Source organism: Castor canadensis, chromosome 5, assembly GCF_047511655.1.
Source record: "Castor canadensis chromosome 5, mCasCan1.hap1v2, whole genome shotgun sequence".
In the NCBI taxonomy this organism is placed as follows: domain Eukaryota; kingdom Metazoa; phylum Chordata; class Mammalia; order Rodentia; family Castoridae; genus Castor; species Castor canadensis.
The window spans coordinates 159156146-159180292 of record NC_133390.1 but is presented as its reverse complement, the minus strand read 5'-3'; the positions used below and the strand labels follow the sequence as shown (position 1 = coordinate 159180292).

Genomic DNA, 24147 nt, shown 5'->3' with positions numbered 1-24147 from the left:
ATATCCGCCTCCCATACTCCACTGTGAGCTGCTTCCAAGCAGAGTCCATGCTGTATTGGAGTGGGTTACCTTAGTTTTTCCAGTGCTCAGCAGAGTACCTGGCTCACAGACAGCATCACGTTTACATTGGTAAATAAAAGGACAAATGAATGACTAAATCATCACTGGTCATCAGTCCAACAAAAGCTCCTTTCTGGAGCCAGTCCAACCTACAGTTCCTCTTATTTTAACAGTAATACTAAGATATTAAGCGTAGGAACCAAAAACTGCAGCTAAATGTTTTTCTAATATAAATTGTAATTATACAAAACAAGTGCAGGACATGATTTCTTGCCTCCAGGGAGATTACTCTTTAGGAATAATTTTGTCATTTAAGAGGCACAGTTGTAATAAAACTAAAAGTATTATAAACTAAGGTCTGAGAGAGAAAATCCAAGTATATGAGGGAAGAGAGGGGAAAATAATTAGTAAACAAGACTGCTAATCACCAACTTACATGTGATTTTTTGGTAATTTATAAAAATTTTAATGCATTATCTCACCACAGTACTGTAAAATAGGTGTTATCCTCATTTTTACTAACCCTTTTCCACAAGTGAGGGGAGTAAGGCTCAGAGTTGTCCAGCCCCAGGACCCCTGCTCTTTCTCTAAACCACAGTACCTCCCTCTGGTGAACGAGGAAATCTGTAGTTGGCTATAAAACCTTGCTCTGAGCTTCCTGGCAGTTGAAGGTGAAAAAGCAAAAGGCTTAATAACTTTAAAGCTTTTATGTAGTTAATCCATTCACATAAAAGGAAGTTTAATTCATCAAAAGCATTTTCCTTACTTTTCAGAGACATGCATTATAGAGGTTTTCAAATAAGAAACACTGAACAGTATAGTGAACAGTACCTCTAAGATTTCAGTTTTACCTAAAATTTTTAAAATAATAAATAATTGCTATTTAATTTCTGTTTTGTGCCAGATACAATCGGTGTTACTATCTCATTTAATCCTCAATGACAGTCATGTGAGGTTTTAAATTCATATTATAGCTGAGGGAAACAGAAACTCAGAAAGACACATATTTACCCTGTGTGCAGACTTCATGTGACTCTAACACCCAAGCCCTCCACTTTTAGTTCTAGATGGAAGAAGGTGCTATATTTAAGAAGAAAAAAGAAACCTAAAGCAGTATTCTAGCCACATGGGATGAGTGCACCTACCCACCTACCTGGGAAGATCACAAGGGAGTTAGAAATGAGGAGAGCCTTGAAGGCAATTAAAACAAAAAGAACAGGCAAGGTTTAGGGAAATGGAATGCAGAGGAGTGAGAGGCTGCCCAGAAGGCATGGAACAGCAAGCTCTTCAGACTGAAGTAGATCAGTGACATTGATTGCTAAGGAAGGTCGGTTACAGAGATCAAATGGTCATGAATGGCCGGGCTCTAGTGGCTCACCCTTGTAATCCTAGCTACTCAGAAGGAAGAGATCAGGAGGATTGTGGTTCAAAGCCAACCGGGGCAAATAATTTGTGGGCTCTTGAAAACACCCAACACAAAAAAAGGCTAGTAGAGTGGCTCAAGGTATAGGCCCTGAGTTGAAATCCCAGTACTGCCAAAAAAAAAGGGGAGGGGGCTATGAATGGGGCTAGCCTGGAAAGGCAACAGGGAGCCACTGATCATTGTCAATGAAGATTCTGGCTTGATGGGAGCAGAAATGCATAGTGGTGGCCAGTAAAGATTGATCTAGTGGGAAGAGTTTAGCCATCTAGGCTTGGAATCCTGGGAATAGTAGTAGGAATTTAAATGGAAGTTCAGATCCCACAAACATTTCGAAGAAAAAAAAATCACCAGGACTTGATGCATCAGGTGCTGAAGAAGTAGAGCAATTACAGAGCTCTCCAGAGGTAGGGGTGGTGCTGTATGGCAGATAAGCTAGAAAAGGAGACTAATTGCATTGTGTTTTTACACATGATAATTACAACACCCTGTGGGTTAGGCTTACTGTCCCATCATGCAGGAGGAAAACAGGCCCACTGAGAAGAAACCACTCATTGGTGCAAGGTGATCCCATAGAAGATTGAACTGTGGCAGGTCTTCTGAGCCCTACCGCATTGTTTTTGGCACACCTTGGGGTATCTGTGTAAGAGAGCCATGCTCATGGGAGGTGTGCTTCAGGTGGTAGAGGTACTCTGTGGAGGGTAAGGACATGGGGAAGGGCTGAACTTTGGGATGATTGGGACTGAGGGGTTGAGAACATTGGCCCAGTCTTGGGTATAGAAAGGACATGTGAAATCATGAAACTGGCTGAATTCCCAGGGGTGAAGAAAACCTGTATTCTATTCAGGGACCTGTATAGAATGGAAAGGAAGGGGGAGACACTGTTGTGGCTTGGTGCAGATTAGGGGCCAGAGAATGATTTGGAGAGGTTTAAAAGTTTCAGATTACTCCAGGAACATTATTTAGAGGATACAGACTGCAAAGGGTTTATGTAGAGTATGGCAGCATCTGTTGGAATCTTGGGACATGCTAGCAGAATAGAAATGGAGAAAATTTAGGAATTAGAGCAGGTGAAAACTCAGGTTTTTAGGGAAGCACAGAGGATGGGTGTGAAGATGGGGAGAAATCTGATTAAATGTAAAGCACTTAGCAGCGTAGGAAACATCTGTGACTGTTAGGGACTCTTAATTGTTATCAGATCCCTCTGGAAAAGGAAGACTGGTCTTGTGAACAAGGCCTGGCACTAGTGGGGAGGAGGGGGAGACCAGAGATTGGGAGAACAGATGGGAGACAAGGGATTCCTGAGATGAGGCCCAGGAGGGAAGGGGGAACTCGGGCTGGTTGGTCTCGATTCTCAGGTAATCTGGAGTTTGTCAGCCATTGAGGTGAAATAAAAAGGAAAGGAGCTGGCAGGTTTGTGAGCAGAGAACAGGACAGATCCAGAGAGTTTCAACTCTTTCCTTGGGATCAGCCCTCCTGTACTTGCTGCCCTGAAGGACCACTGCCAACCTTCCTCCCACTGTGTTCATCATGCCTTGCCCACTCCATCTACCACATTTGGTTTTAGAGAAGGGTAGGCTAAATCTCACTCCTTGACCTTCTCCTTACTCTCCTCACCCTGTCCTGGTGCTAAACCACTCAACAAAGGTTTTCTGTGGCCACCAGGGTACCTCCCTTGAACCACATTGGTGAGCCTAGGACCTAGAGCCTTCCCAGATCAAGAACCACCCTCCTGACTGTGGAGGGGAGAATAAGGAGAAAAGAACCTAGGAACCCTGCTGGAGAATCTCCAGGAAGTCTCCAAATATGGACCTGTGATGTCAACAGTGACAGACTAGAGTGTTAGCACTAGAAGACTAACACTAGAAGACTTGGAGACCTCCCATCCAACCATCACTAGATGGGGGTGAAGGGGTGTGGAGGCACCAGGCCTTGAGAAGCCTCACTCCAGGTTTTACACCTGCCAACCAGAAGCCATCGGCCTGTGCTGACGGACTCCTCTTCCTCTTTTTCCCTCTCCCTCCATTCAGAAAAGCTCTTTCACATCCCATACCCCTATCAGAGAGAATCTGCCACAGTGCTGCACCTATCTGGAGATAGAGACATAACTCCTCTTAAAGTTCCAGAATGGGTCATGAGCTCTGAACCCCAAGCACTTGGTTTGAACAGCTTAATCTATGGTTTACATTTATGAGTCTGCCTTCCTCACCAGAGTTCCTTCAGGGCAGACATGAACTCTTACTCATCTTTAGGAACTGGCCTAAAGTAGGCATTAAACACATGGTGGGTGATTAGATAAGAGGGAGAAGGTCAGGGTGGGCAGGGAGAGGTGACTGCAATAACAAGAACCGAACAGGTCAGTAGGTATTTCTCCCTCTCTTAAGTTCAGAACAGATTGAGAAATAGGATACAAGAGACATACCGACATCAAAATGGTGTCTTTACCAATATTACTGATAAAGGTTTTGCTCACTGGCCAAATGGACTTAATAATATCCTCCCAGAACTGGACATCCTGCCCTTCCATGAAGGGGCAGACCTCTCCCTTGCTGGGACAGAACCTCCTTTGTTGGTTTACTGTGCATGTGAATGGAGAACATGCTACTATCTTCCAGATGGGATGAGGTGGGTGCATGGGGGGGACAGAGTGGTAGGAGGATGTGGGCAAAAGGATAAGACCTGTTGTCACTATTTATAGATGTAGACACAGTCACCTTTCTGAAACAGTGCCAAAATGTCCAGCATGCTTGAGAGGACTGTAAACTTTCAAGCGTGTGTATGTGTGTGCACAGAGAGAGAAAACTTTGCCTCCTGTCACTTGCTATGGGATGAGAGGACAGATCCCAGAGGCAGTGGTAGGATTGACCAGCCACATTCCACTGACATGGCTGGCCTTCAGGGCTAGCCCACGTCTAGAAGGAACTAGGGACAGGAGCTGCTCTAGTCACTGCTTCATCTATATTCAGACCTGCACTGGGCCCCTGCCCTAACATGGCCTGAAAAACTCTGGATTTCAATAGATACTGAGCAACTAAGGCTATTCTCATTCAAGCATTTGACAGATTAGCACATTTATTTCCCACAACGACCTGACCTGGAGAAGGAGGTGCTGTTAGTTCCAATTTACAAGTTAAGACCCTGTGACTCAGAGGAGTTGACCTCATCCATTAAGTGACAGAGCAATTGTTCCAACTAAGGGGTCTGACTCAGTCTAGTGACACATAACCACAGCCCCTGGATAGGCCAGTCCTGGGTCCCAGCCCTGGTGGTGGTGGTGGTTGGGGGGGTCCTAAGGATGAGATAGCTCAAAATAATGGCCTCCTAAGATCTGTGCGGTACTCAGTAAGCAGTGAGTCACACCCTTCTGAGTTGCTTCTAGGAGACTGGTGCTTTGGGCCACTTTTCCCCCTCATGGCTGCTTCTGGTTATCCTAAAATACTGTTCTGGAGCCATCCCAACTTCTGAGTCATTATCCTTAGCAAGGTTCCAGGAGCTTCCTACTGGCACATTGTCCTGCACCTTAAGCCTAAGCTTCCTTCCGGGGCATCCTGGCCCTCTTCCTCTAGCCTGGAACACTGCTTGCCATTCTTCACTGATTGAAACCTTCCTCATCTTTTATTTTATTTTATTTTATTTTATTTTAGACAGGGTCTCATTATGTAGCCTTGTGATGTCTTCCTAGAGATCCTTGAGACCCTTCTGAGTACTGGGATTGCAGGCATGTACCACCTTTCTCATCTTTGCTACCCAACTCAAGACAGCATCTGGGACTCCTTGCCACTTGTCTCCTTGTCTGTCCAGCTTTTAAGTGGTTTTGCCCTGGTTCAGGGAACTGAGAGCACTCTGGCTACCCCTGCACTGGAACCCTGTCTCTCCTGACCCTGAGGTGGCACAGTGAAGGTGTGTGGCAATGCTGGCATCAGAGCAGCCTGCAACTGGAGGGCTGCAGTCAGCCTCTGTGTCCACCACCCCTATACAACAGGCACCTTCCCAAGTACCACTCAGCTTGGAGTAGATGACAGACAAGGCTAAATGGCCCCCAGAAAGGCCAAGAGATGACACATCCTCTGGACAGGGAAATATTTTCCTTCCTCTTAATAACAGTTATTAAGGGGCCTGCGCCCCAGACAATGCAGCTCGGAGCTGGGCTTGAGTCTGTTGAATAGCTCCTTTCACCCTAGGCCAGCACCCCAAGGCCCAGCCCCAAGGTCAGGATCTACCTATCTACTCTCCCATTGTCCTTTACCTATTCAGACTACAGGGAAGAGTGGCCCATCCTGCAGCCTTGGGAGACCAGGCTTGAGGAACACATTATTACCAGGATGTTAAGGATTCCTGGGACCCTTTTCCTTTCCACTCAGTCATCCCACTTTTTCCTCTCTCCATTGAGTTCCCTTGCATACACACCCAGTATTGCAGTCCAGAGCTGGAGTCAAGGATCAGACACAGTGCACAGATAGCTCTGCACACAGACATGCACACACAGGTACATAGACTGGTGTGTAGCCAGATACGTCAAGACAATCAAGCATGTACACAAACATCACAGACATTATGTACATTCATGCACAGGTACAGTTCTGCATAGGTGTGTATACATATATTGAACCACATGAAATTGCTAATATTGATTTTTGTTTACTTACAAAAATGGAATCTAATACAAACTTGGGCCCATAGGGAAATATACAAAAATACAGAGCTCATTTGTAGCATTATTAACAATAGCCAAAAGTAGAAGAACCCGTGTAGATCAGTGTATGACTGGATATGCAGAATGTGGAATATATGTACAATGGAATATTATTCAGCTTTGGAAGAAAATTCTTCCCCATGCTACATGAATGAACCTTGAGGACTTTATGCTAGGTGAATGAAATTTAAGCCAGTCACAAAAGGACAAAGGCTGCATGATTCCACCTAAATGAGGTCTCTAGAATAGTCAAATTCATAGAAGCAGACAGTAGAATGGTGGTTGCCCGTGGCTGGGGAGGGAGAAATGAGTTATTATGTGGGTACAGAGTTTTGGGTTTTTGGTTGTTTTGTGTGTGTGTGTGTGTGGGACTGGGGTTTGAACTAGGGCTTCACTCGCAAAGCTGTCGCTGTATCACTCGAGCCACACCTCCAGTCCATTTTGGTTATTTTGGAGATGGGGTCTTGCAAACTATGCTCAGGTTGACCTCGAACCATGGTCCTTCTGATTTCATCTTCCAAGTAGCTAGGACTACAGGCATAAGCCATCTGTGCCTTGCTGGTACTGGTGTTTAAACTTAGAGTCTTGTACTTACTAGGCAAGCACTCTACTACTTGAGCCATGCACTAGCTTCCAGAGTTTTAGTTTTGCAATATGAAGCATTCTGTAGCTGGATGGTGGCAGCAGCTGCACAACAGTGTGAAAAACACTTAAAATGGGATGTAGCTTGGTGGTACAGCGCTTGCCTAGCATGCAGGAGGCCCTGGGTTCAATCCCAGCACCAAAAACAAACAAACAAAAAAACAACAAAAAAAAGGCCAGGCACCAGTAGCTCATGCCTGTAAGATCAGGAGGATTGAGTTTGAAGCCAGCCCCAGGCAAATAGTTTGGAGACCTTATCTTGAAAAAAAAAAAAAGTAACAAAAAGGGCTGTAAGAGTGCCTGCCTAGCAAGTGTGAGGCCCTGAGTTCAAACCTCAGTGCCGCCAACCAGAGGCTGTGTGCCAGTGGCTTATGCCTGTAATCCTAGCTACTAAGGAGTCAGAGATCGAAGCCAGCTGGGGCAAATAGTTCACTAGGCCCTGTCTTGAAAAATACCCAGCTAAAAAAGAGCTGGTGGAGTAGCTCAAGAGGGAGAGCTGCTGCCTAGCATAGCAAGCATGAGGCCCTGAGTTCAAACACCATTACCGCCAAAAAAAAAAGTAATAAACAAGAAACAGAGCCAAAAGTATGTTTAGATACTTATAGCAGGAATAAACACAATTAACACAGCAACACACAAACATGCCTGCCTGCCTCACTCCCAGGGGCCCTTCTCCAACCCAGATAAGGCTCTGGTTCTCCCCTTCAAACAAATCTGGAGATAAGGTCCTAATGAGGGCCCTGCCACCTTGGCTGCCCCCACAGCTCATCACCCTCCCACAGTCTAGCTTTGTTTACCCAACTCCCTGCCACTCATGTAGCCTCCTCACCCCTGGGGGGAGGGCCCCCTTAGAGGGCCTGGTGCTCCAGTGTCTAAAGAATTTCAGCTCCAGGCCTGTGTCTCTCCTGGGCCCCTCACTTCTATGCCCCACCTCCCATACCATTCAAGGCTCTGCTGTCCCAGAAGAGCCTGTGTTCTGGACCTGATCATAGAGCAGATAAACCAAGAATAGTCAGCAGTAAACAGGGTGTACAAGAGATATAGCTTTACACCCCTGCTTTCCTCACCATCCTCAACAGATCTCATACCTCTATGGGAAAGTGGTGGCCACTTGTGCTCAGTCTGCCCTCCTACCCCATGCACAGCTGACCCTCTTCTCTAGAACAAAGCCTTACCTCCATCCTCCTAAGGGCAGACCCCCACATGCTTTGGGACTGTGGCCCCTGTTAAGTCAGAGATGCCTGCCTTATTTTCCTCCTGACTTTGCTAGTGTCTACCCATCCTCTGAAACAACCTTTCCCACTTTAACCATTTAATACTCAGCCCTGGGAAGGCTGGGATCTGGCTCCCACCAGGCCGAGAGCAACGCTGGAGTTGGGGGCGCTGGAAATTCAGCCATCTGGAACAGCATGTCTTGGGGGAGACCTCAGCTCCCTATTCCTTGTGCACCCCAGCACTTGTTAAAAAGGCAATCTCCAGGGGCTGGTGGAGTGGCTCAAGTGGTAGAGCAGCTGCCTAGCAAGTGTGAGGCCCTGAGTTCAAACCCCAGTGCCACTCCCAAAAAAAAAAAAAAAAAAGGGCATTCTCCAGACTTCATCAGAACCTCAGACCTGGCTCAGTCTCAGAGTGGGTGGAACCTGAGGGACATGCATTCTAACACTTTTCTGGCCATTCTTGGGCATCAAGCCCTCAGAGGATAGGCTCAGAGTTGGAGTGAGGGTGGGGCAGGGGGTCATGGGCACCACTGTTATGGTGGTGGAGAGGGAGAGGGCAATTATGGGAGCAGAGAGCCAGAGTGGGGGACAGATGGGTGTATGCCCTTGGCAGTTCTGTGTAACATTTCATTCAGCCCTTACTGGCGCCCTGTGTGCATGTGGGCCAAGGCATGTACTACCCATGGTGGAATGTCTGGGGTTATGGTCAGGCTCTACATTAGTGTTTGGGTCAGTTGACACGAGTGGGTTTGATCAAAATATGTGGTCTGCTTGTGTCAGCCTGTAGACTATGTGTACATACTGGTCAGTTATCAGTCAGTGTATCTTCTTGTGTGTTCATGTCTTTATCTGGATACCTTGAGTCATTCATCCACCATGGAGAGTGTGTGTGTCCCTGAGAAGGCCCAGTCCCCTGAATTGTAATCCAACCATTGCAGGTCCCTGGAAGGTTAGGGTTGCAGACTTGCTAGGAGCCTGGTGGGGTGGAGCAGTGTTGTCTGGGCAAGCAGAGGAGGGGAAGGAAGGGAGGCAGCAGCACGCACTGAGAGCCTAGCACTGCTGCTTCCCTGGGCAGGCGAGTCCTAACAGCAGGCAGACAGGTGGGGCTGACCTGACAGGTTCTTGAGGCCAGGGGCAATGGGGCGGAGCATGGCTCTGATTTAGGGTGGCAACAGGTTGGGGGCCCTTGCCATACTTGGGGCAGACAGACTAGAGGCGATTCTGCTGGGATCTTCTTCCTGCTGCAGCTGACCCAGGTGCAGGCCATGGAGCCTGCTGGTGGGTGAGGCACGTTCAGAGGCCCAGGGCCTGGGGGAACCCAGGGCATGGCGGGACCCCTTCGGGGCCGGGTGGAGGAGCTGAAGAGGCCATGGTGGCGGGAGAGCGCACCCCTAGTGCTGCAGCACAGTGAGGCGGCGCGGTTGGCAGCTGACGCCCTCTTGGAGCGGGGTGAAGCTGCCTACCTGCAGGTCATCTCTGAGGAGCAGGAGCTGCCCTTCCTGAGTGGCCTGGACATGAACTACATGACCACCCATGTGCGTGTGGGCCCTGAACTCAGCGAGGCCCAGGCCCCAGACGCCTCGGGGCCCGACCGCCTCAGTCTGCTCTCCGAAATCACCTCAGGAACCTACTTCCCCATGGCTTCTGATGTGGATCCCCCAGACCTGGACCTAGGCTGGCCAGAGGTTCCACAGGCCACAGTCTTCAGCCCCACCCAGGCTGTGGTCCACTTCCAGAGGGACAAGGCCAAGAACATCAAGGACTTGCTGCGTTTCCTCTTCAGCCAGGCCCGCACGGTAAAAGTCTCACCTCTTACTCATCTCACAGATATGACAACTTGGGTCCGGGGAATGGGAGTGAACCATCCCAAGGCCGCACAGCAGCTTAGGGGAAGAATTGGATGAGAACTTCTGGGTGGACATGTGCTTTTCTTGAGATTTTTTTTTTTTTTTTTGTGTGTGGTGGTGGTACTGGGGTTTGAGCTCAGGGCCTCACACTTGCTTGGCTCTGAGTGCTCTACCACTTGAGTCACTCCACCAGCCCTGGGCATGTATTTTATTTCCCTTAGTGACCCCTTGGCACTCAAGATCATTACAGATAAGTATAGAGCAGGGCATGCACCTAGCCTATAGTACTTCATGCCAAAAGGTATGAAAATGAAAAGGTATTTGTGCATATTGGAGGGAGGTGTCCTTACCACTTTTTCTTAAGACAGAATTCATGGATTTCACCAGATTCTCAGTTTTATGAGCCCCAAACTAAGAACCCAACTTTAGAGATCATATGAGCCACTTCTTTGGCTTACAGAGAAGGAAACTGAGGCCAGGGAGGAGCTGGGACTTACCCTGGGAGGTCATCAGGCATTGGCAGAGAGAAAGGGGTTTGATGCAGGCCCTGAGCCCCAAGCTTGGCCCTACTTGCTGGCCCTCCCTGGGGCTGCACCACAGCCTTCTGGGCTACATCTGCAGCTAAACTGGATCAGGGAGGGAACACTGGTGCATGGGCTTTCACATAGTCTTAAGGGCTGGGCTTTTAGTGTGGAACACTGGTGCATGGGCTTTCACATAGTCTTAAGGGCTGGGCTTTTAGAAGGAGTGAAGAGCGGAGGCTGCTGGGCTCAGAGGAAAGCAGTAGGGGTGGGCATACCTCTGAAGGCTCCAGACACACAGCAGCACAGCTTCACTCCTGGAGCTCTGTCTCCTACTCAGGAGAGAGGGGAATGAACACAATGACCCTTGGCAAGATTTGAGATAGGGATAAGGATTCTGCTGCAGAGCTCAAGAGCTAGGATCCCACTGGTACCTCCAGAGCTTCACTGCTAAGCCGGCCTGAGCCCCAGGCAGGGGAGGGCCAAGCCTGATTGGCATCGGGAATAGGGTAATTACCAAGTGGTTGCTGTTGTCATCACTGTCTCCCTTTGATCTTTCCTGCCTGTCCTGGTTCCCCCGCTCCTAGCCAGGCCTGTGCTGTGGACTGGACATCCCCACTGCCTTGCCTGCTCATCCTCACTTAGATCCCTCTGCCCCTGGGCTAGGAGCCAGGTTCCTGTGCTGTATTGTCATTGACTCTTAGGCTGACCTTGGAAGTGCTTCCGTTTCTTATGGCCCAAAGTCCTCGTTTGTTAAGAAGGCAGCAGGAAAAGCACATTTATTGAGCTTCTGTTGTGTGTCCAGCATTTTCACATTTAATTCCCTGTAACTCTAAGATGTGGCTATTATTATCTCCATTTAGCAGATGATGAAGCTGAGGCTCCCAGAGGTGAAGTGACTTACCCAAAGCCCTGAATCTAGGAAGTTTGGGTTTGAACCCAGTTCTATCTGGCTTCAGAGCTGCAGTGCTAGGTTCTATACCTCCTGCCTCCAGGCCCTACCTAGGAGAACCTCACAGCAGATACATGCAATGGGATGAAGGGCAGCTGGGGCTTTGGGAATGCTGGTGGGGGGTGGTGAGGGAGAGGTTCAGGGGCACTTATATGGGAGCACAAGTCCCAGTCATCAACTGAGCAGAAAACTTGGTTTCAGTTTGCATGGGTAGAAGTAAGAGAAGCTGAGTATAAGATGTCACACCGGATCTGTGTAGCTTCACAAGCCAACTGAGGCAGGTATGGCAAAGGCATTGGCTTGCAGCTCTCTCCTTCAAAAGGGAGCCATAGTTGAGTGCTGGTGGCTCATGCTTGTAATCCTAGCTACTCTAGGATCTCTAAGTCAGAGATAAAGAGGATCACAGTTCAAAGTAAGCCCCGGGCAAATAGTTTGTGGACCCTATCTCAAAAATTACCTAACACATAAAGGGCTGGTGGAGTGGCTCAAGTAGTAGAGCACCTGTCTAGCAAGCATGAAGTGCTGAGTTCAAACCCCAGTACCAACAGAAAAAAAAAAGAGGGGAGCTGCCCCCCCAACCTCCTGCACAGTCCTTGGGCCAGATCAAGGACTGGAGCCAGTGTGGAGAGCATGGGAAATACGAAAACAGGGATCTGGGCTCTGCCTTTTTTTTGGTGCTTCTGACTCCTGTTCTCTCTGGGTGTCAACACAGATTGGGGCTTTGACTAGCATGTTGATCCACAGACATCTTATGAGAATCTGATGATAAACACTGTCCACAGAAACACACACATAGACTTTCAGACAACCAGAGGTTCAAGACTGTGAACTCTCCCTGTGCCCAAGAACTGTGGGCTAGATATTGCCAAAAGCCTGTCCTGGCCAGATGTTGTTACAGGTTCTGGCCTCCTGATTTTTAGTCCTATACTTTTCCTGGGAACCTGGTCTAGGCTGGATGTGGGCAGTGCCCCAGGCAGGACTGAGGTCTCCTCCATCCCCCAGGTGGTGGCTATAGTGATGGATGTATTCACTGATATGGAGCTCCTGTGTGATCTCATGGAGGCCTCGAGCAGGCGTGGTGTCCCTGTCTACCTCCTCCTAGCCCAGGAGCACCTGAAGCACTTCCTGGAGATGTGCTACAAGATGGGCCTCAATGGGGGCCACCTGCCGGTCAGTATGGGTTAAGGGCAACAACCAGGTGGGGGCAGGGACTCAGGAAGGCTGAAGAGCCACTGGTGTGTGACCGTGGGGAGAATCAGTGGGAGTGGTGAATGGGGTTTCCTTAACTGTTTTGAGGTCAGAGACTGCTTGGGGCATAGACATAGCTTGAGCTCCACTCTCTTAAGGTCACTCCCAACTTCCTTCCACCTTTGGTTCAGAACATGCGTGTGAGGAGCACATGTGGGGACACATACTGCAGCAAGGCAGGCCGCCGCTTCACTGGACAGGCTCTGGAGAAATTCATCATTGTTGACTGTGAGCAGGTGGTGGCAGGCAGCTACAGGTGAGCGAGTGAAGGGGAGAGGGCCTGGGAGGGCCTGGGGCTGTGCCATGGGCTCTCGAGTGTGCCTTGGGTGTGGAGGCTTTGAAATTTCCTCCATCTATCCCTTTAAGCATGTACTGAGCACCTGCTGTGTGCTAGGCACCTTGCAGGGCTCAGTCTAGTATGGGAGCAAGTTGACCATGAAGGAGACATTGGAAAGATTCCTTTAAGTGCCCTTGGCAAGGAAGTAACTATTGCACATGGAAAATGGAGGAACTTTGGTCCCTAGTCCACTTTACAGATGGGAAAGTTGAGTCTTCTAGGTAGGACTGGGTTGATCAGACTCTGGGGTTGGAGCTCTGCCCTCTCACTGTGAGCCCTTATGGCTCACCCCTTATGGGGTGGGGTCTTGATCCATTTCTGGAGATGCTCCCATTATGACTCCTGCTGAGCTGCAGGCCTTGCCCTTTGACTCGTGACCCCCACCTTCTGCCCCAGTTTCACCTGGCTTTGTAGTCAGGCCCACACCAGCATGGTGCTGCAGCTGAGGGGCTACATCGTGGAAGACTTTGACCGGGAGTTTCGCTGTCTGTATGCTGAGTCACAGCCCGTGGAAGGCTTCTGTGGTAGTGAGGATCCATTGTCTCCCAGGGCACCACATCTTGCCCCAGTGGACTTGACATTGGGGCCTGGCATCCCAGACCCCATGTGTTCTTCACCCTCCAGTACCAGCCTCAGCAGCATCAAGCGCTCACCTGTCATGGGTCGTTCCTCCTACCTCACGCTACCAGGAGACAGTGGTTGCAGTGACAAGGGTATGGAGTCTTCATCCTCACGCCCTTCTTGCCGTGAAGCTGGTGGCCAGCCTTCCCTGCATCGCCAGCTGTCAGACCCTAACCGTGGCTCCCCTCCTGGGCCTTACCGGGCCAACCTGGGCAAGCTGGGAGCATCCCCATGGTCCCAGTCCTCCCCTGCCCTCAACTGCAGTAGTGCCAATCCTTCGACCCTGGCAGTGGGGTCATCTCTACTCCCCTGCCCTCGCCCCCTCTTCCACTTCTCCCGGGGGATCCCAGCTCTGTCCCGGCTCCCAGAGAATGGGCTCTTGGGAAGCCAGGAACCCAGCCCCTCACGAGGTCGCTGGGCACCTGGCATATCCCTGGAGATAGTGGATGAGAAGAAGGCATCCCTGAGTCAGAGCCATGGTCAGTTGGACCTCCTTGTCCCCTTCCCTAGAGCCCAAGAAGTAGGAGGCCCTGACTCTGGGGTTACCCCTAACTCAGGTTCTCTTCGGCCTAGTGAGCAGGCCCCAGACAGTAGGCGGTTGTCCTTGAGCCAGAGCTACAGCCAGCTGGATCTCCTGTCCCGGGGCCAGGGTGCTGGGGGTACCCCTGAGTCAGCTTCCCTTAGACCTGCTGATTTGGGCCCAGAGGATAGGAAGCTGCCCCCAAACCACAGTCATGGCCAATTGGACATCCTGGCACAGTACTCCAAGGCCCAGGGCTCCAAAATGCCCTCCAAAGCCAATTCCTCAGCCAGGCCTGGAAAACAGAGTTTACATGGGCGATGGCAGGCCCTGGGCCACAGTCAGCTGGACCTCATCACCAAGTTTGGCCCATTCCGGAATGAAGGGCCTGGGCCCAATGTTCTCCCAGGACCAAGTCCTGCTCACATGGGTGAAGTGAGTTCTGGGGATGAGAAGCGGCTCATTCTGCACCACAGCAAGTTGGACCTCCTTACCAAGTATCATCAGCTGCAGGGTCTCAGGCCGGGACCTGAACCTGGCCTCCCCTGTGGCCATCACAATGGTAGTAACAATGACCTGTTTGCACCTGAGAAACGGCTGACTCTGGGCCACAGCAAATTGGACCTTATCACTAAGAACAATAAGTCCAAGTTCAAGCTGCTCCGAAGTCGCTTTGAGTCCTAGTCCTGCTCCTGTCAGGGACAGATCCTTCTTCCATTCACTGAGACTTGATTTGCTCAGGTCCCACATCTTGGGGTGGGAGTGTGAAGCTGGAACAGTGTATGGAGGGGAAGTCATCTAGAAGCCCAGATCAGATACTCCCTGGTCTCAAAATTCACACACACACACACACACACACACACACACACCAGGAAATGGAACTCATAATTATTTAATGCCACTGTGCTAGGCACTTCACACCAGTTATTTTTCTCATCCTTCATCCTCCCAACATCCTACAAGCTGGACCTCTTATTAGTACATAGTTATAGGATAATAGGTATTATTATCATGTGTTACCCCCCTTTTTTCTCAGGTCCCACATCAAGGAATATCCTCTGTTTTTATAAATGTAGGAATTGAGGCTCAGAAAGTCTGGATAGTTTATTTGGAGGCAGGTCCAAGGAAATGGCAGAGTAAGGACCTCTGCCAGACCTGTGACCTCTGACTCTAAAGATTGTTTTTTGCAGAGACATGACACACAACATCAGCAATTCATGTTTTCCTATGCACACGAAATGCAAACTCTACAGAGATATCCAAGTGTCCATACAATATACACAGCACGCTGACAGGGTATATATCCACCAACTGCATACCCATAGATGCATACAGTAAGACATATAGATCCATGTGATTAACTCAAACACTTAGAACTTCAGTGGCAGTACTCAATAAATGTCATCTGACTAAATGAATAGCTACACAAAATCCATGTGTTCAGTTCACATTCTAGACTCCCTCAGGATTCTAAACCATAAATATGCACATGACCCAAAATATGCACACACCAACTAGCATCTGCTTGCACTTAAGCTGTGTTCCTAGCCCTGCCCTGGACATGCTATAGAACTGACAGATAAATCAGACTCAAATCCTCGGGCATAAACCACTGGAGAGAAAGGGCTGTATCAAAGGGAAGGCCAACCAGGCACAGAGGGTGGACAGGTCATAGAGACAGTGGAGTGGTCAGCAAAGTTGCTTCAAGAAGGCAGCCTATAAGCCAGGCCTTGAAGGATAGGGAGGTTTTGGATGGATGGAGGAATAAGGAATGTTTAGTAAAGCAAGCCTGATACCTGATACAGGGCTGAGTGAGTCTGAGGTGAACTAGGGGGACAAATAGACCACATGGACACACAAACACATATACATCATAGTTATCACCTTGTTGAGGGTCTCTTGAAGTACAGGCTGAGCCAGGTTGTGGGCTTTTTTTCCTGAGTTCATCACCTGCCTGGGACCCTGTATGTGATACAAATCAATAAAGGCAGATATGGCTAGACCCAATAGGAGCCTGGTGTATCCTGAAGAATGTGAAGTTATGAAACTGCAGTTGGGGTTGGGAAAAGGGCACCACTGAGACTAATTATGGCAGGTTCCCTGGAGGAGATTGGATGGCTCAAGGAGGGATTGAGGCAAGGGGTTCCAAGCCCCTTCTGCCTTCCCTGTAATACTCTGAGACATCATGGGCATTTGTAGATTCTACAAAGTGTAATCCAAGTTTACCGTGTTCATGAGAGCAGAGCCCATGGCAAACACCACTATTCTAGGGACCAAAGATGGCTCCTGAGTGGGTGATAGAGCACAGGTGGAGAAGCACATTATGGAAGCCAGTCAGCCCCCACATCGTTGCCCACCCTGCAACCACTCCCTAGACCCTGCTTCATCCATCCTCCCCTCTCTCCAATGCCTTCTTCAGTCTGTTCTCTTCTGCTTCCCTAACCATGCCTCCTTCTCCAGCCTTTTTGTTCTGGTCTCACTTCTCCCTATGGACACTATGACTTCACTCTTCCCAGGCTTCAGTACCAAATCTCAATTCTCAGCCCATCACTCTTGCCTCTACTCCAGATCCCGACTTCTGTCCCCATGGCCAAGCTGGATTCAGCCCTTTCCCAAACTTGTCCATCCTCTGCTTCATTGCAGTAAATACCTCCACCATCAACCCATCTTCTGGGAGACATTGGCTCCTCCTCTAACACATGCCTTTCATCCGACCAGCCCCAGATCTTGGTTTATTTACACCTCCTAAAAAGATCAAGAGCTCAGCGCTAGTGGCTCATGCCTGTAATCCTAGCTACTTGGGAGGGTGACATCAAGAGGACTGAGGTTCCAGGCCAGCCTGGGCAAATAGTTCGCATGACCCCCATCTCCAAAATAATCAGAGCAAAATGGACCGGAGGCGTGGCTCAAGCGGTAGAATGCCTGAGCTGAGTTCAAACCCCAGTTCCACCAGAGGCGGGGTTGGGGGGCGGTGTAGAAAAAAAAAAAGCAATGAGGGAGCAAGCATACTGCAGGCGGACCCAGCCGAGGCCGTGGCTAAACCATTACAACCATAGAGCCCTCCCAGAGGGCGGAGCTAGAGTAGCCGCAAGCGTGGCTGGGTGCTCCAGGCTCTCCCGGAAGTCTCTCTGGGCCGAGGCGGAAGCGGAAACCTATTTAGGGAGAGAGGTTGTTGCCGCGTGTGGGGGGGTGAAGTGGCTTGGTGAGCTGGTGTGGGGGCCGTAAGGGTCGGAGAGAGGTAGGGTCAGTAGGATTCCGAACCCGAAAGCACAGAGGGATCCAGTGGGCGGGACCCGAGTGCTGAGGGGCGGAGTCTGAGGGCACGCGGCCGGAAGACCCGGCCCCAGTGAGATTCTGCGGGCTTGTGAACTCTTGGTCGCGCAGCCCCTGGGCCTCCCTCATGGCGGTCCGCGCATCGTTCGAGAACAACTGTGAGATTGGTTGCTTTGCCAAACTCACCAACACCTACTGCCTGGTGGCCATTGGAGGATCAGAGAACTTCTACAGGTACAGCGAGAGCCCTTGGGTCCGTGACGGCGGGGAGGGATGCCGGGAGTCGGGGGGGGGGCGGTGGTTTGGCCCCCACCCCGTGACCACCGAGTCCATGTCCGAGTCCATGTCCCTACAGTGTGTTCGAGGGCGAGCTCTCCGATACCATCCCAGTGGTGCACGCGTCCATCGCCGGCTGCCGCATCATCGGACGCATGTGTGTGGGTAAGGCAGGTGGAGGGCGCCGAGGGACAGCTGGAACCTCCAAACACCACCGATCATTAATCATGCCCCTGGAGAGGATGCGGAGTGCCCTGGGGATTTCCAGGCTTTCGTTTACATCTCCGTGGACTACGGACTCTGTCAGGGCTCAAGGACAACCTCTGGCAAAAGCTGCTGGAGACTAGTCCTAACAAATATCATTAAGTGCTTTCCCTCTTGTTTACATTCCGTCTTCACAATGACACCGGAGGTAGGAATTGTCCTCATTTGACTGTTGAGGAAGCTGAGATTCAGAGAACCTAATGTGACTCACCAAGTTCCATCTCTAGGGTGGAGGAGTTGAATCTCATCTCTTCGCTGCACTGACTATGGACAAGTTGCTTCATCTTTCTGAGTATCCATTTCTGCCTCTATAAAATGACTGACTAAAATTTTGGGTCATCCTGTTCAGCTACATTTAAGTACTAAATTACCTTTACCAGATCTCTCAGTGGCCTCTCTACTCCCTAATTTCCTAGCACTGTTGACTCTTTGGTCCTTTCTTTAACCTGGCTCTGTGTACACCTCCTGCCTCCCTTTGTTTCTTAGTTCTGCATATTGAGTTCATGCAGAAGTCTATTCCTTTATTTTTTTCACTTAGAAATTTTCTTTTATCTTTTTACTATGGTGACCTCAAGTATTTTCTGATTCACTTAAAACACTGATCTCAAAATACAACAATTAACAAAACATCTTGATCTGTATCCATGCTTATAGGACTAGAAGCACATTCTGACATAAGGGATATTTTAGCCCAGCCCTGGTCTTATTTTAATGAGAGTAACTCAGTTCAAAGTTGTGGCCTGAAAGGTACAGGCAGAGGTTTAGACATAGTTGCCACAATGTAATTGTAGCTTGTTCATTGGTGGTGTTCTGTAGTACATTTTGTGTAAGTACATCACAGTGTATTCATCCATTCTGATTACATGGACATTTGGGCAGTTTTCAGTTTGGTCTATAAGAAATAATGCTGCTTGTGTAAATATGAACATAAGTACATATTTCTCCTGGATACTTTAAATTTAGGAGTGGGATGACACTGGTTATTTGACTATTCAGTGTAGCAGACAGTGCCAGATAATTATCTGAAGTTATTGAGCAATTTACACTCCTATCACTTCTTCTACATATCATTGTCAGCACTTGGTATTGATGGTCTTTTAAAAATTTTAGCCATTCTGGTAGGTATGTGGTGTTAGGTTAGTTTTAAGCAGCAAAATATACTACCAATGCCAAGAATCCCCTGCCAGTCCTGCTCCCCTCCAGTTGATGGTGAAATGAGCAAGGTTTGATGGGATAGATTCCTGGGCTACTAGGGCTTTCCCAGGGAACCCTTGGTTCCCCTGGTTGGTATATGGAGGGCTGGGTTCTGAGCCTAAAGCCATCCTAGAGAGAGTAATTGGTTCAGACTGGGTTGGGTATTTGTATCCTCAGCCCACAGGGCCCAAGAAGCATCTTCTATGTTTATAGTTTATTTTTGCCCTACCTTCCAATTTGGGTTTCTCCAGGGAACAGGCATGGGCTCTTGGTGCCCAACAATACCACTGACCAGGAACTGCAGCACATTCGCAACTGCCTCCCAGACTCAGTGCAGATTCGGCGAGTGGAGGAGCGGCTCTCAGCCCTGGGCAATGTTACCACCTGCAATGACTATGTGGCCTTGGTCCACCCAGACCTGGACAGGGTGAGGCAGCTCAACTTGGCCCAAGAGTCACAGGGCCAGCCTAGTCAGGAAGTAGGGGTGTCACTTAGGATTTCTCCTTATATGTGGCTTTCCACATGTAAGTGGAATAGTTGTAGGAATAGTGATAATAGAGATAATAGAGGTCTTCTGTGGTGTGGTCAATGTCAGAAGTTGGGGTGTGGGCATTAATCCTTTAGGATTGGGGAGATTAGCCTACCCAGGATAGATGATTGTCAGTTAAACTGGAGTGTGGGTTAGTTGGAAAAGAGCAGCATGGAGGTCAGCCTCAAGCTGTTCAGGACATGCTTAAGTCTTAGGGGCTCCATAGCTAGCCTATACTCTAAGCTTCACTTCTTCCCTTCTCCGAGGGAGACTTCCATATACAGGTATGTAGCAGAGAAATGAAGGGTTGAGAGCCAAGCCTTGGGTGGTTCTGGCTTGGTTCTGGTTCTTTAGCCTGTGTGTTCTTGGCCCAGAGCATAGTACCTTTGGCCAACAGGAGACAGAAGAAATCCTGGCTGATGTGCTCAAGGTGGAAGTCTTCAGACAGACAGTTGCTGATCAGGTGCTAGTAGGAAGCTACTGTGTCTTTAGCAATCAAGGAGGACTGGTGCACCCTAAGACTTCAATTGAAGACCAAGATGAACTGTCCTCTCTTCTTCAGGTCCCCCTTGTGGTAAGCATCCATTCTCTGACCCCCTAACTCCTGTTGACTGAGACAGATCCCTTTGGCCAGTGTTTAGGAATCTGGGTCATTACCTCACCTAGTTTGGATTGGGCTACAGGTCAGGGAGCAGGCATTTGGGGGTGGATCCTCACTGGGGAGGCAAGAAAATTTTAGCTGTTGGTGCCATGACCTGTGGTGAGTCTATCCTTTGGCAGGCGGGCACTGTGAACCGAGGGAGTGAGGTGATTGCTGCTGGGATGGTAGTGAATGACTGGTGTGCCTTTTGTGGCCTGGACACAACCAGTACAGAGCTGTCAGTGGTTGAGAGTGTCTTCAAGCTGAATGAAGCCCAGCCTAGCACCATCGCCACCAGCATGCGGGATTCCCTCATTGACAGGTATCTGGGGCCATGGAAAAGGCTCACTTGGAAGGGTAGGGGAAGAATGGGAGCCAGTTTGCATTTGTACTGGGAGGTTCTCCTCAAATGTGAGAGTGTTATCTACATACTTCTGAGCCATCACAGGATATAGCTGACAAACATTTGAGCATCTGCTCATCCTCATCTTGGAAGACTCAGCTTTCTAGGCAGACTTTTCCTATGGTCCATCTTATTTGATCACTGATCATACTTTGCTTGTGTGTCAGTATCTGAGACAGAAACAAGCTGTTGGCTAGGGATAGTGAGAAGCCTCTTAAACCCTGAGGATACACCAGGATTCCTAAGGGATTTTGAGTTCAAACTCCAGTAGCACTTTAAAAAAGAAAGAGCTGGGCACTGGTGACTCACAACTGTTATCCTAGCAACTCAGAAGGTAGAGATCAGGAGGATCGTGGTTTGAAGCCAGCTGGGGCAAATAGTTCCCAAGACTCTAGCTTGAAAAACCCATCACAAAAAAGGGCTGGTGGAGTGGCTCAAGGTGTAAGCCCTGGGTTCAAAACCCTAGTTCAGGGAGGAAAAAAAGAAAATATTCACAAGCCTCCTTTGGTTTTGGTTTTTGAACACATTTTGATGGAGGTATCCATGAGATCTCACAGTGAAGATGCCAGGTAGGCAATTAGAAATGTGTACTTCAGTTTTACAATCATGCACTTAATTATCACCTACAGTAAGAATGTTTTTGGACTGTCGAGTGGCTCAAGCAGTAAGAGCACCTGCCTAGCAAGGGGGAGGCCTTGAGTTCAAACCCCAGTGCCAATCCCCATCCCCTCCAAACAAACAAAAAAAAGAATGTTTTCACTTAATTTTTACAGAGCAGATCTGTTTTCCAACCTTGCATTTAGTTAGCACTAATTAGAGAGTTCTGGAAAGGAACACCAAAGTTTTGGCCCCACTCTGGCCACTGAGAGACTTGTGGTCTGGGCACATCATTTCCTTTGACTGAGCCTTCCTTGCTCCTTTCTCTAATGTTCAGAGACTCTAATTTATGATTCACAACTAAATTGTTGAGCAGGTTGACCCACCTGAGTGGGAAAAGAAGTTGTACTCTTTAAGCACTTATTTGTAGACTGGACTGTGACATGGGATGTAGTCAGACCTGGAATCTGAATGGGACCAGGTGGAGTTCTGCATGTGGCTCTTTAGTGCTGAGCTAGCACAAAGGTCCAGGGGTGGGGCAAGGTGTGCCCTCTTTAACAGTAACTGATGATGTTCCTCTTTCCTCTTCACAGCCTTACATGAGTCACCTTTCTTGCTGTTGCGTGGGCTCCTGCGCCTGGACTTTGGCTCTGTCTCCGTGCCTCAGCTAGTCTGTACTGGAAGTTGGCAGGGAGGTGTTAGCAGAGAGCTCACAGGAACAGTGACTGAGGGCCCAACCATTCTTCACCTGTGCCATCTCTTGAATCTGTTACTGAAAAACCTTCCGTGTCATGCTGGCTGTGGGTTCCTGTGGCTTCTGATGAGGGTTCTGTTGTTCTGTGCTACTCCATTAAAGGGCAGCTGCCTCCCTCGATTCTGAATGTGCTGTTTGTGGACTTCTGCCTTGTGTGACATCCGCTCCCCAGTTGAGGGTCCTGGGCAAGTTGGGGGAGGGGTTGACACCTACAGCCCTCTCCCTCATCACCAGGATGGGAGACTTCATCCCACTTAAGAGGAAGAAGCGCTCTCCACTGTAATTATTACATTTTTTACCCAATTTTTTTCCCGGTCCTTTCTGGAGGATGAGAGTGTGTTCAGCAGCTCCCCTGCCACGTGGAGAACCCTGTAAGGGGTCCTGGGCACCGGGCCTCTTGCGACCTAAGGCAGATGGGGTGGGCGGGGAGCGCGCTGGAGGCCAGGAAGGACGCCATTGGTAGGGTGGTGCGCGGGGCGGGGCCTCCTGGCGCTGGGGCAGGATTGGCTGTCTGCTCATTGGGCCCTAGTTTCCGCTCTGGCGAGTGGAGGGCGGGGTCGGCGCGCGGTGACGTGGACGCTGCTCCCGAAGCCTCGGCGGTGGAACGCGGCTGACCTCCGGTCTGCCTTGAGGTGAGCGTTGAGGTGGGGCTGCGGTTGTGGGCGGGTTACTGCTAGGGCGGACCTGACGGGTTTCTCGTTCTGCAGACCATGGGCGCTCAGCTGAGCGGCGGCCCGGGCACCCCAGAGCAGGCGCAACCCCAATCCCAACCCCCTGCCCCGGAGCAGCCCCCGCCGGAGCCCCAGCCCGAGCCCGAGCCCGAGCCCGAGCCCGAGCCCCAGCCCGAGCCCGGCCCGTGGGGGCCGCTGGACGACGTGCGCTTCCTCATCGCCTGCACCTCCTGGTACTGACTGCTGCTCTCCAGAGGATGCCGAGCCGCCAACTCTTACACCCGTTCCTCTGTCTCTTAAACCGTCACCCCTGTGCCCAAAGATGGGCAGAGAATCCAAACAGGTCGCAGGGTCTGGAAGTCTCAGCAGGGCTGCCCCCCGGCTTACCGGCTCGCCCCAACCTCGAACTTCAACCCTGAACTTGTTTCCTTGCCAGCCTGCTCCCAAACCCAGATCAGATCTTCCTGTTCACCCCATCCCTCCAGTTGCCTGCATCTTGAGGCAGCCTTCCCTGAACCAGAGCTAGATCCAGGTCAGGCCTCCTGGTAAGACTCCGATACTGGTGAATTGTTGGCCTGTCTGACTCTCACTGCTACAACGGAGTACCCATCCGTGTCCCAGGTTGTGGCACGATGTGCCCTGAGAAGTCCTTGCCTTAGTGACCCTACCGATACTCCTAATGTGACTGCTTTTCAGTCTGGAGAGAGATGGCGTTGGTTTGGTCTGGTAGATGATGCTTGGGGCAACTCCAAGACACCCTGAAGCACCCTCTTGAAGCTTCTTAAGGCCACTCGAACCTGATCTCTGTTCCCACACCCCAGGGAGAAAAAGCCACACTCTATATTTCTGTTTTATTTAGAAATGATTTAAAAAACATTATACAAAGGCTGATCAGTTTAAAATGTGACCGACACTGAAATGCTGTGATGTCCCACAGGCTGAGGGGAAGCTGGACTCTGGGGCCCTCAATGCTTTGCCCCTCTGTTTGACTGCCCTGACCTGGGGTGATGGACAAACAGATGACCACAGGCAGGAGAATCCAAGATTGGAAGCCTCTAGGCTGAGCCTCTCTGGGCCTAGCCCTGCATCCCTCTCATCTGCAGCTTGGGCTGGCTGCCTCCATCTCCTGCTCTTTCTCAGCTGGCCTTGTAGTACCAGGAGCCACTGGGGAGCCTGGGGGCCCTAGAGCTTTCAAGAAGTGAGAGCACCAACCTGAGGAGTGGAGAGTGACCAGGAAGAGGTGGGGAGGGAGGCCATGAATAGAGACACTGATCTCAGACCCTGCAGGGGTCCACAGATGAAACACAAGATCTAGCCAGCCCACTGGATGGCCCAGGCAGGTAATAGAACTTCTTTGTGCTTCATCTGAGGGTATGATGAGAGTTACCCTTGGCCTCTCAGGGCCTACACGAGTTTCATGTGAGTGGATAGGTGTGAGCTAATAAAGTGCTTTGCAAAGTATAAAACACTG

General features: G+C 49.9%; 3 protein-coding genes across 4 annotated transcripts; all 3 read left to right on the top strand.

Moving 5' to 3' along the window:
- The first annotated feature begins 8577 nt into the window (after positions 1 to 8577).
- On the top strand, positions 8578 to 16082 carry Fam83c (family with sequence similarity 83 member C). 2 transcript variants are annotated; one of them, XM_074074615.1, is made up of 4 exons: positions 8578 to 9825; positions 12352 to 12519; positions 12696 to 12853; positions 13331 to 16082. In XM_074074615.1, exons 1-4 carry the CDS (start codon positions 9355 to 9357, stop codon positions 14757 to 14759), a joined length of 2226 nt encoding a protein of 741 aa, XP_073930716.1. In that variant the 5' UTR covers positions 8578 to 9354; the 3' UTR covers positions 14760 to 16082. The 2 variants fall into 2 exon arrangements, with proteins under 2 accessions (XP_073930716.1, XP_073930717.1); XM_074074616.1 differs by having other exon boundaries at positions 8580 to 9825; positions 12729 to 12853.
- A 1126-nt stretch (positions 16083 to 17208) lies between these two features.
- On the top strand, positions 17209 to 22132 carry Eif6 (eukaryotic translation initiation factor 6). The gene is made up of 6 exons (XM_020177793.2): positions 17209 to 17582; positions 17704 to 17789; positions 19334 to 19509; positions 20009 to 20185; positions 20392 to 20573; positions 21845 to 22132. Exons 1-6 carry the CDS (start codon positions 17476 to 17478, stop codon positions 21852 to 21854), a joined length of 738 nt encoding a protein of 245 aa, XP_020033382.1. The 5' UTR covers positions 17209 to 17475; the 3' UTR covers positions 21855 to 22132.
- A 367-nt stretch (positions 22133 to 22499) lies between these two features.
- Positions 22500 to 24142, top strand: Mmp24os (MMP24 opposite strand). The gene is made up of 2 exons (XM_074074625.1): positions 22500 to 22637; positions 22713 to 24142. Exon 2 carries the CDS (start codon positions 22716 to 22718, stop codon positions 22914 to 22916), a length of 201 nt encoding a protein of 66 aa, XP_073930726.1. The 5' UTR covers positions 22500 to 22637; positions 22713 to 22715; the 3' UTR covers positions 22917 to 24142.
- The last annotated feature ends 5 nt before the right edge of the window (positions 24143 to 24147 follow it).